The sequence below is a fragment of the Trachinotus anak genome, unplaced genomic scaffold (genome assembly GCF_046630095.1).
Source record: "Trachinotus anak isolate AG129_WGS33_773 ecotype Australia unplaced genomic scaffold, CSIRO_AGI_Tana_v1 ptg000007l, whole genome shotgun sequence".
NCBI lineage: Eukaryota > Metazoa > Chordata > Actinopteri > Carangiformes > Carangidae > Trachinotus > Trachinotus anak.
Window position 1 is genome coordinate 4972437 of NW_027273858.1, and position 16058 is coordinate 4988494.

At 40.2% G+C, this 16058-nt stretch overlaps 1 protein-coding gene across 1 annotated transcript; it reads left to right on the top strand.

The window, feature by feature from the left end:
• The first annotated feature begins 10888 nt into the window (after positions 1–10888).
• On the top strand, positions 10889–15817 carry LOC139622609 (ewing's tumor-associated antigen 1-like). The gene is made up of 6 exons (XM_071480006.1): positions 10889–11363; positions 11783–11911; positions 12120–12184; positions 12351–12460; positions 12594–14020; positions 14761–15817. The coding sequence occupies exons 1-6, from the start codon at positions 11201–11203 to the stop codon at positions 14871–14873; spliced, it is 2007 nt and encodes a 668-aa protein (XP_071336107.1). The 5' UTR covers positions 10889–11200; the 3' UTR covers positions 14874–15817.
• Positions 15818–16058: the final 241 nt, after the last annotated feature.

The following is a 16058-nucleotide window of genomic DNA, read 5'->3' on the forward strand; positions in this document are numbered from 1 at the left end:
ACCAGGATGAGAAAAGGGATCAAAGTAAAAATGCCCAGAAACAGATCTAACACACTGTATATACAATACACGTGTCTTTAAAATATCGTCATCTGTCTACCCCTGAGGATAAAGGAAAGACTTTAAACATTTCTGTTTGTGTCAAAGCCTCCACGAATGCAGAGCTGTTTCTTCTGTTAAGTGATTACACAGACAACTTGGGAGTGATATAATTACCTCAAACATGGCAACCCTAGTGGTGGAGCTTGTGGAGGTGATAATATATGGTAATTACCAGTTTCTAGGGCTGAACAATCTGGAAAGAATGTATTTAAGATAAAAGCATGAAAACAACCCCAGCAGCGCTTTTACATGTACAGTGCGGTGTTTGCACTGTAAAGGAAGACAATGGCTGTAAACATTTAAAAAATGGTAATGAGATAAGTGCTGTATCCCTTCTGGAGTACACATGTATTTTTGTTCATAGACGTACAGTGTAACTGCCCAAGGAGGGGATTTAAAAATGGAAAGATTAAAATCTTTATCCCCAGAAAGCAAGTCAACAAAATGACTGTCTAGACAGTTCTAATTAGGGTTTAATTGTAATTAAAAGTTTATTGTTATTTCAGTAGTTCATTCTGCTCACTTGAGGGGAACGTAAAATCATACATATTTGTTCATTTCAGCCCAAAAATACTACTGAGTGCCTATGGTATTTTTAACCAAGAAACCCATAAAGAAATATGAAATATTATTTTTTACTGTAACTTCTTTGAGCATCTACAAATGAATATCAAAGGTGAATGTATGGTGAATTAATCCTTGAAACTTCATTAACTGCTTTGTGGTGAGTGGTGACTGTCAAATCTTTGTCCCATTTACACAAACCTTCACAAGAGAAACACAACTCTCTGACTGAACTCTGTGTGAGCGTCAGGGGAACATCGGTTTTCAAAAGGTATTCATTCAGTCGGAGCTCTTTGACGACAAGCCTGTGATACAGTGGATCTGCTTTGGTCGTTGTCTCCTGACGGACATTTTGGCAGCAGATGACGGCTCCTCAGTTTGAGACGAGGAGACCAAAAGACTGGAGCTCTCTGTTAGCAAACAATGGCCAGGCTTCTGTTTCAGTAAAGTGAAAGACCAGAGCGAGAAAGGTGATCTTCATGTCCCAGAACACACTTGCAGAGCATAAAATCTGATGGGCAAATCCAGTTTTCCGTCCTTATATTAAAAGATATTTAATATTGCAATATCTAATATTGTAACTTATGTGTCATCTGTTGGTTCACTTGGATGACCGCCTACATGGAACCTGGTCCAGGAGAAAAAGGAGCCGGTCGGTGAGACCAAGGTATCAATTTACTCCAGTTATTTTTATGTTGCTCATTTTTCAGGTTTGCTGACACTCGGATATTTAAAAACCTCTTGAGTCAATTTAAATAAACTTTGCTTCGTAAGCATCGCTGTCATAGCTCTACCAGTGTAACTAATTTCCAACATCTCTAAACCCAGAGTGATGGAAGGAGTCGGGGAATAGAAGATGTTAAGAGTGGGCGGTACCTCCTGTTGTAGGAAACTCTGGTGAGGGGTGTTCGCCATATGCTTGCTGGGTTCCAAGGGAAAAGGGCTAGGAGGATAAAAGTGAATGCGGCAGCGACGGGCCCTCCATCAGTGTGTTCAAAGCCTCCATATGAAAATGACTATGTACAAGACTTCTACCGAGGCCAAATTTAGATCAAAGGCAACCACGGGCAGGAGGGGAACAGAGGGAGGGGGGGAGGCGGGGTTGGTTCGGGGCAGACTGGGAGTTGTGCATGAAATGGAAGTTTGTGCAATGTGATGAGCAAATCTGCGTGTGCATGGGAATGTTAATAATAATAAGTGGAGAAATTTGTCAATTTATTTTTCCCCTTTACACTGAGGATGTCAATACCAAATTGGAGCAGTTTACTTGTGATGTGACTTCCAGCTGGGTGAAATGAAGTTGTGTCTTTTCCAGGTCACCAAACTGGCGGTTTTACTGTACTGACTCTGGACAGGATTGAATTTAGAGCACAGGACATGCAGAGCAGCAAAAATGCAAATTAGCTTTTGATGTTTGAGTTACAGTATATTTGTTTCCTAAATTTCTCAGACAGTAATAAAACCATCTGTGTTAACTGATGTAGTGTAAACAACTATTTAAAGAGTAATGTAAAATCTTCTCCTGAAAAAATGATCACTCTGAAGTTCCTGTTGTTTGAGATGTAACTTTTCTGTCCAACATCTCCTGCACACACAGTCACAACATTGTCAATAAGTTAACATGTTTTTGTCTTTTTAAACATTTTGTATTAATATTTAACTTTCACAGTTTTTGCATTTCTGCACTGCATTTCCCAAAGATCACTTGTCAGTCAAACCATGTGGGTGGTCCTAAAATGCATCTGTTTAAAAGATGAGTCAGATGTTATTTAATATTTTGACTACTGCCAACAAATCCCATACAAGCCCAAAACTAACAGTGTGTAGATCCATCTCTCAATACTTTCCCTCCCCTCAATTTCCCTTCCCTGTCTGTGTTAATAGTGCCTTTGTTGGGGTCTATTTTCAGTCATGGATTAATACATACCTGGAGCACTATTAAGTATTAATGGCACCAGGACAGTGTATAAATGATTAACTCAACAGTGCCCATGTTTACGGTAATGATGGAAAACGTCATTTAGTTTTGCTGACAATGGAGCCCTATGGCACATTTAAGACCACTTTCTCATTACTCTCAGACTTTGGACCATGCTGCACAAAGCTTTGGCTACACAGGTAATATTTGTTCACAGGACCAATTCATTGTTGGTTTTGATTTTTACTTGTCTTGTTTTTCACCCTGCATCTTTTCTATTTCATCACTTCCTGTTTACCAGCAACTTATTCTTCCCAAGAAAGCCCCTCCAAACACTGGATGTTCAGAACAGTCTCTGTAAACGCTTTCATGAACTGGCTACATGTTGTATCATTCAGACATATAAAGCGGAATGATGCAAATGTATTTCTATAAAAATGTTGTTGACTTCTGCTTTGAAATAACACATTACCATAATTCACAATCTTGAAGCTCCTGATTGTACAGGTGGAACAGCTGCTAACGCTGATATATGAGAGGCTCAGTCGGCTCCAATCCTCACATCTTTCTTCCATGTCCTCACCATCTTTCCTTAAGCTCACCCACACCCCTCCTCCTCCTCCTCCTCCTCCTCCTTGCTCCTCCCTCCTCCAATCCTTGCTTTCTGCCTCTCCAGAGAGGAGGTCACATGCTGCAGACCTGCTCTGTGCCATCTGGCTGACTTCCTGTCATCCTTACCCCAGGAGAGAGTGGTTCTGCAGGGTATACGACTGGAGAAATCCCCCTCTCCTCTCCCTCCTCCTCTTCCTCCTGCTCCTCCTCCGGGCCCCGCACACCTGAGCAGAAAGGGTGAGAAAAACACACAGGGAGAAAACCAGAGAGAGAAGAAAAGAGTGGGAGAGAGCAAGACAAAGAATACAGTGGGAAAGAAGAGATAAGGATGGAAAATACAGGAGGAGAATGAAAGGGAATTAGGAAACTCTGCAAGCTCCCAGTGCAGATAAATTCTGTGCTGTTCTGAGGAAAACTGACTCATCAAGTAATATTTTAACCCATGTGGTTTGGGGAGAAAAGAAGGCTCTATGATCATGACAAATTTCACCATAACCAAAACACGAGGGGCAGTTTTTGTTATTATGTGTTTGAAAAATGAAAAGAAACAGCAGTCCTCCACTTTTCCTTTAATCAGAGAGGATCATGCATGAAGTTAAGAGTTTATTTTTTATTTTTCTGGTTGCATTAACCCTAGAAATTCATAAACATCATTAGAGAAATTGCGGTTGAATTTCCATCCAGACCCAACATGAAAGCACAGCCCACTTTGTTACATCTTCTCACCTTCTCCTCGCACGTCTCCGTCTAACACAAGAACATTAGAATTGGTTAAAAGCACATACATGCCAGATTAATCTTAATGTCCCGCCCATCATAGTCCATATTCATATAAATATAACATGACTGCCGCTCACATCTGAATTTATTGGTTCTCCTCCTCTGCAAATTAGGGAGCCTCCAATTGATGAATATTTTAGCACATGTGCACTCTGCGGGACATTTATCATCAGCTTTGCTATTATAAACAGAATAAATGAGCAGTCAAAGTGGGCTGCTGCCACAGTGTGCCGTATGCAGACACACCGCCCTTCTGTATGCTCCTGCTTTCGCCTTCCTTCACGACGGCTGCTGCGTCTTAATGCTGCAAAATGGCTTCCTACCCCCTCTCTTACATGTCTCATCTTACATCTCCCAGCACATATTTACCATCATGCAGTATGTTGCAGCTTTGCCCAGAACATGGTGATTATGGAGATGATGACAGAAAGGTCTTGCTCCTAAACTGTAACACCTAAAGCAGAGCTGCAGTCAAGACAACCTTAGCTGAATCTATGTTAAGTGAAGCCCTAAGGGGGTCGAGACAGAGGTTAATTAGATGTACTAAAATTATGTTATTTCATTACAGACATTAAGTTTTGGAGGTTAGCCTAATAAAAAGGATGAAATTTTTAAAGTAAAGGTATTGCTTAACTCTGAGATTCTTTTTTTCCCCATCCTTGCAGCTAAGCTAATCATCGCCCTCTGCATGGTGCACCCTAGGGATCATCCATCAATCAAATAGTCTGGGTGGTGCTGTTGATGTCTTTGTCACTGTATTTTCTTATGATGAAGTTTAAGTTATCCACAGTAGTTTTGCTTAAAAGGTAAACATGGTAGTTTTCCTTGATATCTGTGGTCAGCTTGATTCTATTGTGATAAATCATTTTTACACCTTACTGCTTTAAAAACCGTTACTGTCGTGCCTCTTTCTGATGGAGCGTTCACAACAACTGGGATCTGGAAAATGTGTCCAGTAAATGTTTGTGTTGTTCCGAATCCTGAAACCATACCAGTCATGTAGTCATGTTTGCTGGCAAAAAACAAAACAGAAAGCCAAACCAAAATGAGACCACCACTGTCTCCCTGCTTTGATGTTCTCTTCTCTTCTTCATCTCAAACAACCACTGCTGGTTGAGAGTGCAGTTGGACGCCCTTTAGCACTTCCTTTTCCCCCCATGTGACCAAAAAATGCTGCTGGGATTCTTTCAGATAAACGCCAAACCACCTTAGGCTGCATCTAACCGCTGCTGAAGCCCACCGATCTGACACTGCAGAACCAGGCATTGTTTCAAATGCTTTCATTCACAGTCCCAGCCATTGGCAGACACTGTGAAATGGGTGAAATCCCAGCTTGGTGAAGCTGGCACAGAAACCTAGCATCCTGGATCCCTTCCACTTCAGAGAGCTCTGCCACATGCTAACTGTCATCCATGAGGCACTGCTAGCCCAAAGGGGGGTCTGGCAGAATGGGTAGGGGAGTGAGGGAGGATGGGGGTGGCATAAACATTGGGATATACCCTTCACATACAAACATGGAAGATACTATGGACTCCTTGGAGATACAGCACCAGAGGCCATCAGAGGTGATTTTTATTTATGCAGACACGACTGAGTTGAGCTTCATATTCTCCTGCTTGTCTCGCTCACCTGGCATCTGCCCAGTGTGAATCATCCCTGGGATCCACAGCAATGATGAGCCCCCAACACCACACCCCACACACACACACACACCACACACACACATACGCAAACGCTTGTCCTCATTGCTGTCTACGCCTGGTAGATCCCCTGGCATGTTCGCTCCTCCTTCATAAACACTAGCAGCTGCTTGGGCAATTAGCCATTAGCTCTTTACTTTTTACTATAATACCCGGTCCTCAGAAAACTCCACAATTAGCTCCTTAATTGCTTCTAAACAACGCAGGCGTAACCAACAAATAGAAGAAGGTGGTAGGTAGTTAGGTGAAGAGACAGGCTTCTGGGAAAGAATCAAGCTAGCTCTGAGAATCCAGGCTAAACTGGTCTTTCTCTCCCCTCCCTGTGCAGCCTTTGGCAATAATTTTTTCTGCTGTGACACGTCTTGGAAAGGCTCGCAGAGGAGGAGGAAAGACAGAACGGCTAAAAACACAAGGCAGTGGAGGGCTGATGCCTCATATTCAAATTGAAAGTGACACATCCATGCCCTTTATTCTGTGGTCTAACTATCACTTCTGAGAAATGCTAACATTCAGTGTGACAGAGGGTGTTACGGTGACTTTTAGATGGGCAGGAGACGGTGCCCCCCCGGGCGTGGATTTGCGTGGCAGCGTGATATGACACAGCTCGCTTGACAGAGCAATGGGGATACCCCCAAGATTAGCTGAATGCATTAAAGGGAGGCATGAAACGTAGCTAACTGTTGATTAAATTGCTCTTACATCCATACTGGCGGTTCCAGTTAACCTCTTTAACGCTGACAACAGCTTCACCACTAACACGACAATGGTATAGGAATAAATATTCTGTTTGGTGTGTATGGTGTCACAACAGACATGTTTATCTCCAGAGAGGAATGGATGAATAAATGAAATACATTTTTACAGAAGACATCGCTGAAATGATAAGACAAGTATTATGAGCACATAATTGATGATAGTAAATTATCTGATTAGTCAAAAGACAGAGAGTTAATTGACAAAAAGAAAAAAAATGATTTTTTTAAAAGTCATTCATCAAGCAAAAATGTAAATATTCACTGGTTCTGGCTTCAAATGTGAGGAATTGCTGCTTTCTCCATTTCATATCACTGTAATTCCAATGCCTTTAAATAGAAGATGCGACTAATGACAAATTCAAATGACAATGGTCCGATAAAACTGTAAATATTTATCACTATTACAAGTCCTAGTTTTGAGTTTTTGTGCTGGTTATTTGTATGGTGAGCATCCAACATATGGTTTGACCACAAATACATGAACATATCTATATCAACTTTCTCAATCCTTCCTGCAACAGCAAGGCTTTTGATTCACTAAATGAGAATGAGATTGCCCGAAAAATGACACTTGTTGCAGTTGCCCTGAAATCCCATGCATTTATCGTTAGATGGTGGATAAATATCTGCTGATGTTTTGATGAAACAAGAATTATGCTTTCACCAAGAAAGTGGAGGCTCCGACTACAGGTCATCTGTTCATAACAGTTTCTGGCGCTCAATCAAAGAAACGCAGTTGATTGGCTTCTCCAGTGCGCTATATTGATAAACTGCTTCCAAATGAAAACAATCAAAGCAGAATTAAGGATAATCAAGCATAGTAATTCACTGCAGCTTGTTTTTGTTTGTGTGTGTGTGTGTGTGTGTGTGTGTGTGTGTTTGTGTTATCTCCTACAAAATTATATTCCTGCAACACAGCACCTCAGTAAAACATTTTCTACACAAATCTCTCTGCATCCAATCTGCACTGCCTTTCCTCACTGTATCTCTTTCTCTTTTTTCCTCACACACACACACACACACACACACACACACACACAATACCAAGGAGGTATACAAGCACCATCTAGTGCTTTGTTCTGGAAATTGCTCTGCAGAATGTCAGAAATGTGCTGAAAAATCCAAAGTCTTCTGTCCTTTTCAATTTAGAAAATTTGTTTGTAATTAATTTGACATTAACATCTCAAATCCTCACTGCAGAACGATTACTAATTTATTTTACAACACATAGCAAGACATAGATAAAATCAGACTTTGACCCATCACATTCAGCAAATCTGCTTAAATGCAAAACAGTAAAATACACAATAAACAATTGATTACATTTCAAATCCTTACTTGCTCCTTCTGAATATCATGACCTCTGACTTCCCTAAAATAAACACAATTTGTCTAAACAGCACTGTCAACAAGTGACTTAAGAAATAAGAGGAGACATTTTCTAACTTTTTCTTGATCAAAGGAATCAAACAGTGTGTTTGTGGAAACTCTGAATACTGCTTGTTCACACATGAATGAGCTATACAGTTTCAATTATTTAACTGTGGACAGCAATGACAGCAACATAAGAGGATAAGAGGATGATGACGGTAGAAACATGGACTAATTTCAAAAACACAAGGACTTATCTGGAAACATCAACTCACATTTTACTAACCTGTTACCACGGAAACAATTATTCATTCAACTGTGACGTACGACTGCAAGAAAAAAAAAAAAAAAAATTTAATAGTTCACTTAGCAAAATGCCAAATAATATCCTTGTGATATCCTTCTAAGGAAGGATATTACTCTGAGAAGGATATTACTAATGTTTAGCTCAGTTCCAAACAAATTCCATAACCTGATCATTTGATTCTGGGTGAAGACCAAAATAGGCAATACAACTGTTTAGACATATTTTCTGATTAAGACGTTCCTTAAGCATGAGCAGAGACATCTGTTAATGTATCTTTACTAGCTCTGAATTAAGCTCTTTAACACTCAACTATTGATCTTTAAAATCAATGCAAAAGCAAACCCTCATACAGTCTGTGGTATGGGAGAGAAAACCAGTAAAGTTGGACTGAGAATGGGAAAAATTAATAAACGAATTGTTTAGATTACATCCAACACCAGCCAAAATCCAGACAAATCCAAGATGATTTAAAAACGATCTGAGATGACTCTAAAAGGTCAGAAAAATAGTCTGGAGACAGAGAGTGTGTTCAGACAACTCAGACCTTGATGTCACATTTGACAAATGTGTTTTAATTAGAAGTGTAAATTTATTTGAGACTAAGATTCACTCCCTAAACACATGAAAACAAAAGATAAGCCCCTGACCCATCAGCAACTTTGGCACACAAAAGCCTCACTGACATACTTACCCTAAGTGCACTGTATGAATACTTCCTTTGACCTTTGATCATAAGGCTCTGAAGCAGTTAGGTGGGGTTGTCTGTGCTCGCCAATAGAGTTGTTCTACATGTTCTTACGAGAATGATTTTGCGATATCACAAAATTGTGGAAGCTACTTTGGAAGCCAATTATGGTCCAATAATATGCAACTTACAATTAGTGTGATGTGGAAACTTACAGCCTCCAGAACACACACACTGAAAAGAGACTAATTCTTCAAGATTTAAAGTTTTTTAAAAGAAAAATATTTGCATAATTGTGGGTTCAGCATTTTCAAAGAGGGATAAGAGTAGATGTGATTTTAAGGATTTTTAACAAGGCCATTGAACTTTTATGGGGTAAAAAAAACATATCAGTAACAAATTATCATTCCAAGTTCAGTATTTTTATACATCTATGTCTCAATAGTGTCTATGAACAAAAAGAGTTTTTGAAGTCTGATTGTTTTGAATTGAAGAATGCCAATAACTGATATTATGTTCCAGTTTTCTGCATATTTGAATGACTGAGAACAAGATGGGGAACTAAATTAAATTAAAACTAGTGCAAATTAAATTCTTATGCTAGAAACTGTGAAAGCAGATGAGGCCAGTTTAAACCCAGATATTCCGTTCCAACTCCCATTATTTTTTTGGTCTTGGTCTTGGTTTGTTGACAACATTTGAATGTATTTGCAAAAATGCTCCACATCAGAACTTTTGTCAGGGATAGAATGATAAAGTTGTGGATTTATTTCCATCATTGTGTCTGGCGTTCACCAACCTTTATCAAAGCAAATGAGGACGGAAAATAAGAGGCAAAGAAATATAGGATACTGTTGAGTAAACTAATATTTTCACATCAACTTTATTAGAAATGGATTAATCTGACTATGGGACATCTGAAGGTTATTGAAAGGACAACACTGACTGCTGAAAATAACACAGTGAAGGTTGCTTCTTACCAGTCTGATATTCATAAAGGGAAACTGGTTGCAGGCACAACCTCTGTACTCTAGTAACCTCAACATATCTTTGTGGCATTTTTGCCAAACACCATGTAATATGAATTGTACATACAAATTTGTTTGAGTCCCATAATAAACATTTGTGAAAGGTGTAATGGATTTGTTTGACAATAGGCATGCAATCCACACTAACAACAACCTCCACAACAAGGCATTCACAAACAAACAAGCTTCAGGCCCAATGAAGCCTGATAACAATTACTGGGCGAACACATGGGTAGACCTACTTGGTAGTACCAGGCTGTCCGCCATCATACTGCGTACTGCTTGCAACCAGCCAAGAGTAATGCAAGCTCACATTTAATGTCTGTATTTCATTCAGTTCCCAGATAAAGCACAGTTTAGGAGCATAAATGTGGATTTGCCTCATTTTGTTGAAACTAACTTTGAAATTTGAAAAAAAAAAAAAAGAAAAAGATAATTGTTTTTCCAGAGCGATGGTAACGTTGCCTGCAACTGGCAGTATGATGAGACTTTGACATTTTATTTTTATGGTTACTGGGGCTTTGTAGTCTAAAGTACCAGTGCATACCTAAAGTCCAGGGATTGTCTGGGGTCCTTGAAGAGGTTTCAGGGGTCCCAGCATTATGACTTTTATGTATTTTCCAAAATATACAGCCCACTGACGTAATGTGTGAGGGTCCCTGCTACCTCATCGCTTTATTACTTACTCTTCTGCCTATATCTACATTCAACCACTGATATCCAGTGGTGGAAGGAATATTTAGATCTTTACTCCAAATATACAATACTCCAATACATTTAAAAGTATTACACAAGTTTTACACAAGTATTGTAAGCAATGTGTACTTTAAAGTATATATGTAGAGGTACTGACTTTTGAGGCAAAATGGGTCAATGTTAAAATATAATTTATCATACAGTTGATTTAATATATTTGATGCATTAATACGTAAGAAATATTTTAATAGAGTAGTCCTGTTTTTACAATTTACTGTGTGAAACGTTCACTGTGAGGTCTTAGAATATTATACAATATTAATTTAGTAAATTTTTTGGTCTATATAATCAGTATCAATCAATATGATCAGATCAATAAACTGACTATATTTCAAAAGTTAGAACTTGAAAAAACTTTACAAGCATCTTCAAATGGTCTGTATAAAAGGTACACCTGTGGAGAGGTTCTAATGTTACGCAGAAGAAATAATCTGTCAAGTGTTTCAGCGGCGCCGTTGAGCGAACCCCGACAGAACCTGCCCGGCACCCGTAGATCGCTGACGTCACGTACAAGCATGGCGGCTTGCTCCGAATGAATGAGCACAGCGAAAGTGTTTGGCGAAAACATGAAACCGTGAATATAGTGTCGTTTGTGCTGTTGTAGCGAACTGTGTCTGAGCCGATGACACATGCTGCCGCTGCTGCTGCTGCTGCTGCGGCCGCCGCTGCCTCCCCCGAGTTCGCTGAACTGTGGAGGAGTGTTTCTAAGCTTTGTCACAGCAAAACAGCAGACGAGAGAGCAGGACGGCAGATGCCTGGCACAGCAACACCAACCATGCACAAAGGTGAGGCTGCGGCTCGATCTGCTGCTCGGCACGGTTCGAAGAAAAACAAAACAATCCGATAAACTGAATAAACTTCACGACTTCTTACACGATCTTGTTTCACTGTTACAAACCACATGCATTCATATAATACTGACAGTGTTGCTCCACATCATGTTGTGAGTCAGACGAGAATAAGTTTAGTTTATCTTGGATTTGGATTTGGATGCGGCCTAAACTTGGACAGAGACTGATGCTCTGGCGTCAGGTTGGGATGATGTTTTTGGATTCATCTTGGCTGGAATCCTGTGAGACGTTATGATCTAAATATTGTATATTTAAACCAGTCTAATCATGTGTAATGTTTAGTGAAATGTTAAAATAGATGTCTTCATTAAGCTGATACGATATCACTCAGTTTGTGCATCTGTTTGACACAGATCTGCAGAGTCCTCAGGGCAGAGGCGGCAGCAGGTACCCTGGCTTCAATAGTGGGGATTCTCCAGGTGACGTGGAAGCGTCGCAGGACATTTTCTGGGATACCACATCTCCCACTCAAGCTAACAGGGGTAAACATTTCTGATCCTTGACACAGAGGTCACATCTGTTTCCTTTTCATGTTTGTGTACACGTTTCCATTTCCTTTTACTGTTATTTACAGATGCTGACTCACAACTGAATGACATGCACACCTGCTGAACATGAAAGTGAACAATGATATTACAATTATCATGTGAATTTGAATTGTTTTTTTTATTTTTTATTATTTGTTTTCAGGCTCTGGGCTCAGGAACTCCAGGGTTGTGGGAATATCAGAAATCGTCAACCGTATTGCTCCTAAGGTTGTTCCTTCTGCATCAGCCTAAGCACTGGAAATAAGCTCTTTATTGTAACAATAAACAAGAAATAACTTTGTCACTCCATTCTGTGTGCTGCGCTTAAGTTTTAGGCTTGTTCAGTTCATACTTTGAAATAATTTTTTCAACTTTGTGCTTGTGTGTTACACAGGATGTAAAACCAAAAGGGACTGAGTCCCCTCTGCTGCAGTGGATAGGTGACAGTGCCGTCCCTTGCACACCAGAGATTCCACAACCAAGAGCCAGGAAGAAGTCCTCTCGGTGTGTCATCAATATATTGACCTAGATACCCCCCCAATTGGGGATTGCATCATACATTACATCATAGTAGCTTTCCTGTTTTTTTTTCTTGGTTTGTTGATTATTTTCCTTCTCTATTCTTTTCTCTCTGCAGGCAGAGCAGTGTAGAAGACCTCATGAAACTGGCCAGGCAGTTTGACAAGAACATGCAGCAGGACCAGGAGATTTCAGAGAAACATAACACTTTCAACAATAACCTCAATGAATGTGTGAACACTTCCAAAATGAAACTGACAGAGACGCCATTCCATAGAAATGTGAAGGACCTAAAGTGTCCATCCTCATCAGATCAGGGGGAGGCAGAGCTGCACGCTCTGTTTGACTGCTCCACTCAGAGAGTCAGCGGCCCGCTAAGCCAGGGCTCCTCAACATCAGCCTGTTCACAGGAAATAAAACACAAACTTGTGACTTCAACTGTAGCTGAACCCCACCAATCAGAGCTCAAGTCAACTCACATGTCTGGCTCAGCTGCACATCCTGATGAAGAAAAAGGAACTTGTGGTTTTAGTGCGAACAACTGTGATGACTTTGATGATGACTGGGAGAATGATGACCTACTTAATGACTCTTTTGTGCTGGCAATGACCCAGAACCCTGACCTACCACAGGACACCAACCCTAATGCCACTTTGCAGCCTAACACTAAGACAAATACTACTCATTTGACTTCTGTTTGTAAGCCTACTGCAAATACAAACTCAGCACATCAGCCTTCAGACCTGCACTCCAAGCCAAGCTGCAGTGTACTCCAGGAACTGTGTCCCAAACCAAAGACTACCACCCGAAGCACTTTCAAGTTAGAGTCCAACCCTAACTTCCAGCCCAAGACGGCTGCCAAAGAGGTTTCCAAGTCCAGCTTCACTGTTTTACAACCTAAATCGCAGATGTCTGACCAGAAATCTGTTACCACAAAGTCACTGACTGCTCCTCAGCCTGACAAGATCACTAATGATCAGAGGGTGGCTTGTGTAGCTGCAGGCTCTGTTAAAGACATTTCAGACAGCTTATGGGACAATGGGGATGATGATGCGCTGCTCTACCAGGTATGTGACAGTGTGGAGAGGATCTCAAACAGTCAGCCACAGAAAGTGAGCACCGGTAGCAGCCAAGAAAAACAAGATGCTGCTATAGACAGACAGCGAAAAACCACCGCGCCTCTGCCAATCGAGAGCGCTTGGTCCATCAACGCCGCTGCCAGCGCTAACAGACAGTCACCGTGCACTTTTGTTCGTTCTAACTCATTACCAGGGACTAGCTGTGAAACTGTGAACTACCAAGGGTGGAACGTTCCCATGAAAGGTGCCAATAACAAATCACGGATGTCTCAGAGCCTCCCAGGAAGCCGCGTGAGTCTGGGCACATTCAGCCAATGCAGGGATTCCTCTGGAACTTTCCAGGCGGGGAATGTTAATGTGGATATGAAGGCATATACAGTGACAGCCAGGGCACCGCACAGCTCCAAGTCCCATCACACTGCCTTCAAGAGAAATGTATCTGACTCAGCAGCTATAAGCAACAAAGGTAAGCTGTCTGAAGTTTGACATTTGTTGTTATTAAAACATGATATAAACATAAGATACTGTATATTGAAGTGTGTAGAGTTGAATGTTTTCACACAGGGTTGCATGTTTGTTAAAGAAAAAGCCATAAAGAAAATGTATTGATACTTACTTTTCTTCAAAAGAGCTTTGATTGCTGTTGCTCTTCTCAGTAAATGGTTACTTTGATTAACTGAGTGCGTCTTTGCAGTTTGTGTATTCCATCTACTTTTCCCAGTATTTTGCTGTATGACTGGATACTGAAGTGAAAAATCACAAGTAAAACAGATGTCACATGTTGATCTTATAATCATTGACAGTTCAGTGCATGTGCACTTGAACAATTCTCCCCCAAAGCAAGTAAACATAGCGCCATGGCTTTAATTTGTGATGCTGTCAAGAGTCCAAACCTCAGGAAGCTTCACTGCCAGTGAATTGCAGACTGATTTTTCTTCTTTGGACATGGAAGGATGGGGGGTTTGTACTTTGAAATGAGTTTCACCATCAGTACCCACTGGTCCTAGTTATGGTAGCAACCTTTTTATGTTAACAAATTAAAATTCAGTTGCTCAAGATTATAGCAGGAAAACACAAGCTCTGATTTAGCACTGATTTCCCCCTTTTCTCTTCAGGTCTTTGCAAGTATTTTAATTCTCAGCTTTTCCTCGCAAACCATATTCAGTGTTTCCATTCATTTTTATCACTTTCCTTCCTCCTCTCCAGTTTTTGTCACAAGCCAGATGACAGGAAAATGCTCTGCAGCTGAGATTGAGAGGAAGAAACAGGAAGCCTTGGCCAGGAGGAGGCTGCGAATGCAGAACACCCCAAAACCATAGAGGAGCTTCAACTTGACTGAAGGGATATTATCATACTGTAGAAAACCTTAACAAAATTAGTGTTAATAGTTTAGTGTTAGATCACCATCTTTTGGATGATTTGCTTGTTGCCTAAGTTGTCGAAACAGAGCTGCTGGATGCTTTTGCTGCTAATGTAGAAACATGTTTTAGATGAGAAGCCAGTTAATGCACAGTCTCAGATCTGGTGCTTGGATCACATTTGAAAGAGATTTTCCTGAGCTTTTCACATTTTGACTTGAAAAATAGCTTACATCCACTGAGTTTGAAGTAATTCCAAATGCTGACTAAAACTGGTCACGTTTTTTGTTGGTTTCCAACATCATCATTTCAGCCCTCTGCACACGTTTTGGAGATTTAATGTCTTTTGCTGATTTTTGTCTTTGTTCAAAAGTAAAAAGTTCCCTCTTCTTAAATTGCAACACCAAGGACTGACATAAAAACACAGTGTGTTTTTGATGTTATCCATCAGAAATGGATGTCTATGATTTACTGTAAACACTGGCAGTAACTGCCTTATACTGTATGTGTTTGATAAAACAGATTATGTGCCTTAAACATTTATTATGCAAACTTAAAATGTTTGGTCATTGCTTTACAAGAAGTAAATTAACACAGTGTTGTAACACAAGCTAAAACTTTTCTTTAGGGCCAAACTACAAGTTTGATAGATGAGATATTAATGTGTTTTATACATGAAAATAAGCATGCCATGATTCTGCAGATTTTAGTTTGCCAGTATTTCCTGCTTGTTTTGTTTTCCTCTACATTGTGTTTGTACATGTCACATTTTTTATCCTCAATCAAAGTGTTACACTGCACAGACAGTGTTATGGCCCTGCTTCTGTTAGCACAGATTATTGTAATAGCCATGCTATGCACCTTTGAGAAATGTTTAATCCAACAACAATAAAAACAGAACCATAGAATGTATTTTTTTAATATTTACACATAAGTATAAGACTGAATTAGGAAGATGGCCTCACACTAGACTGCCATGATGTTTTGATCAGCTGTGGTATAAGGATCGACCTGTGGTAGACAGGTGAGACAACAAGCAGAAATGTTGTTTCTACCTTTATGCCTGACAATGTCAAAAGGAAACTGACAGCCACTGTTAACCTCACAACAACATGATGGACCTGAGTGTACACATCACCCTCATTT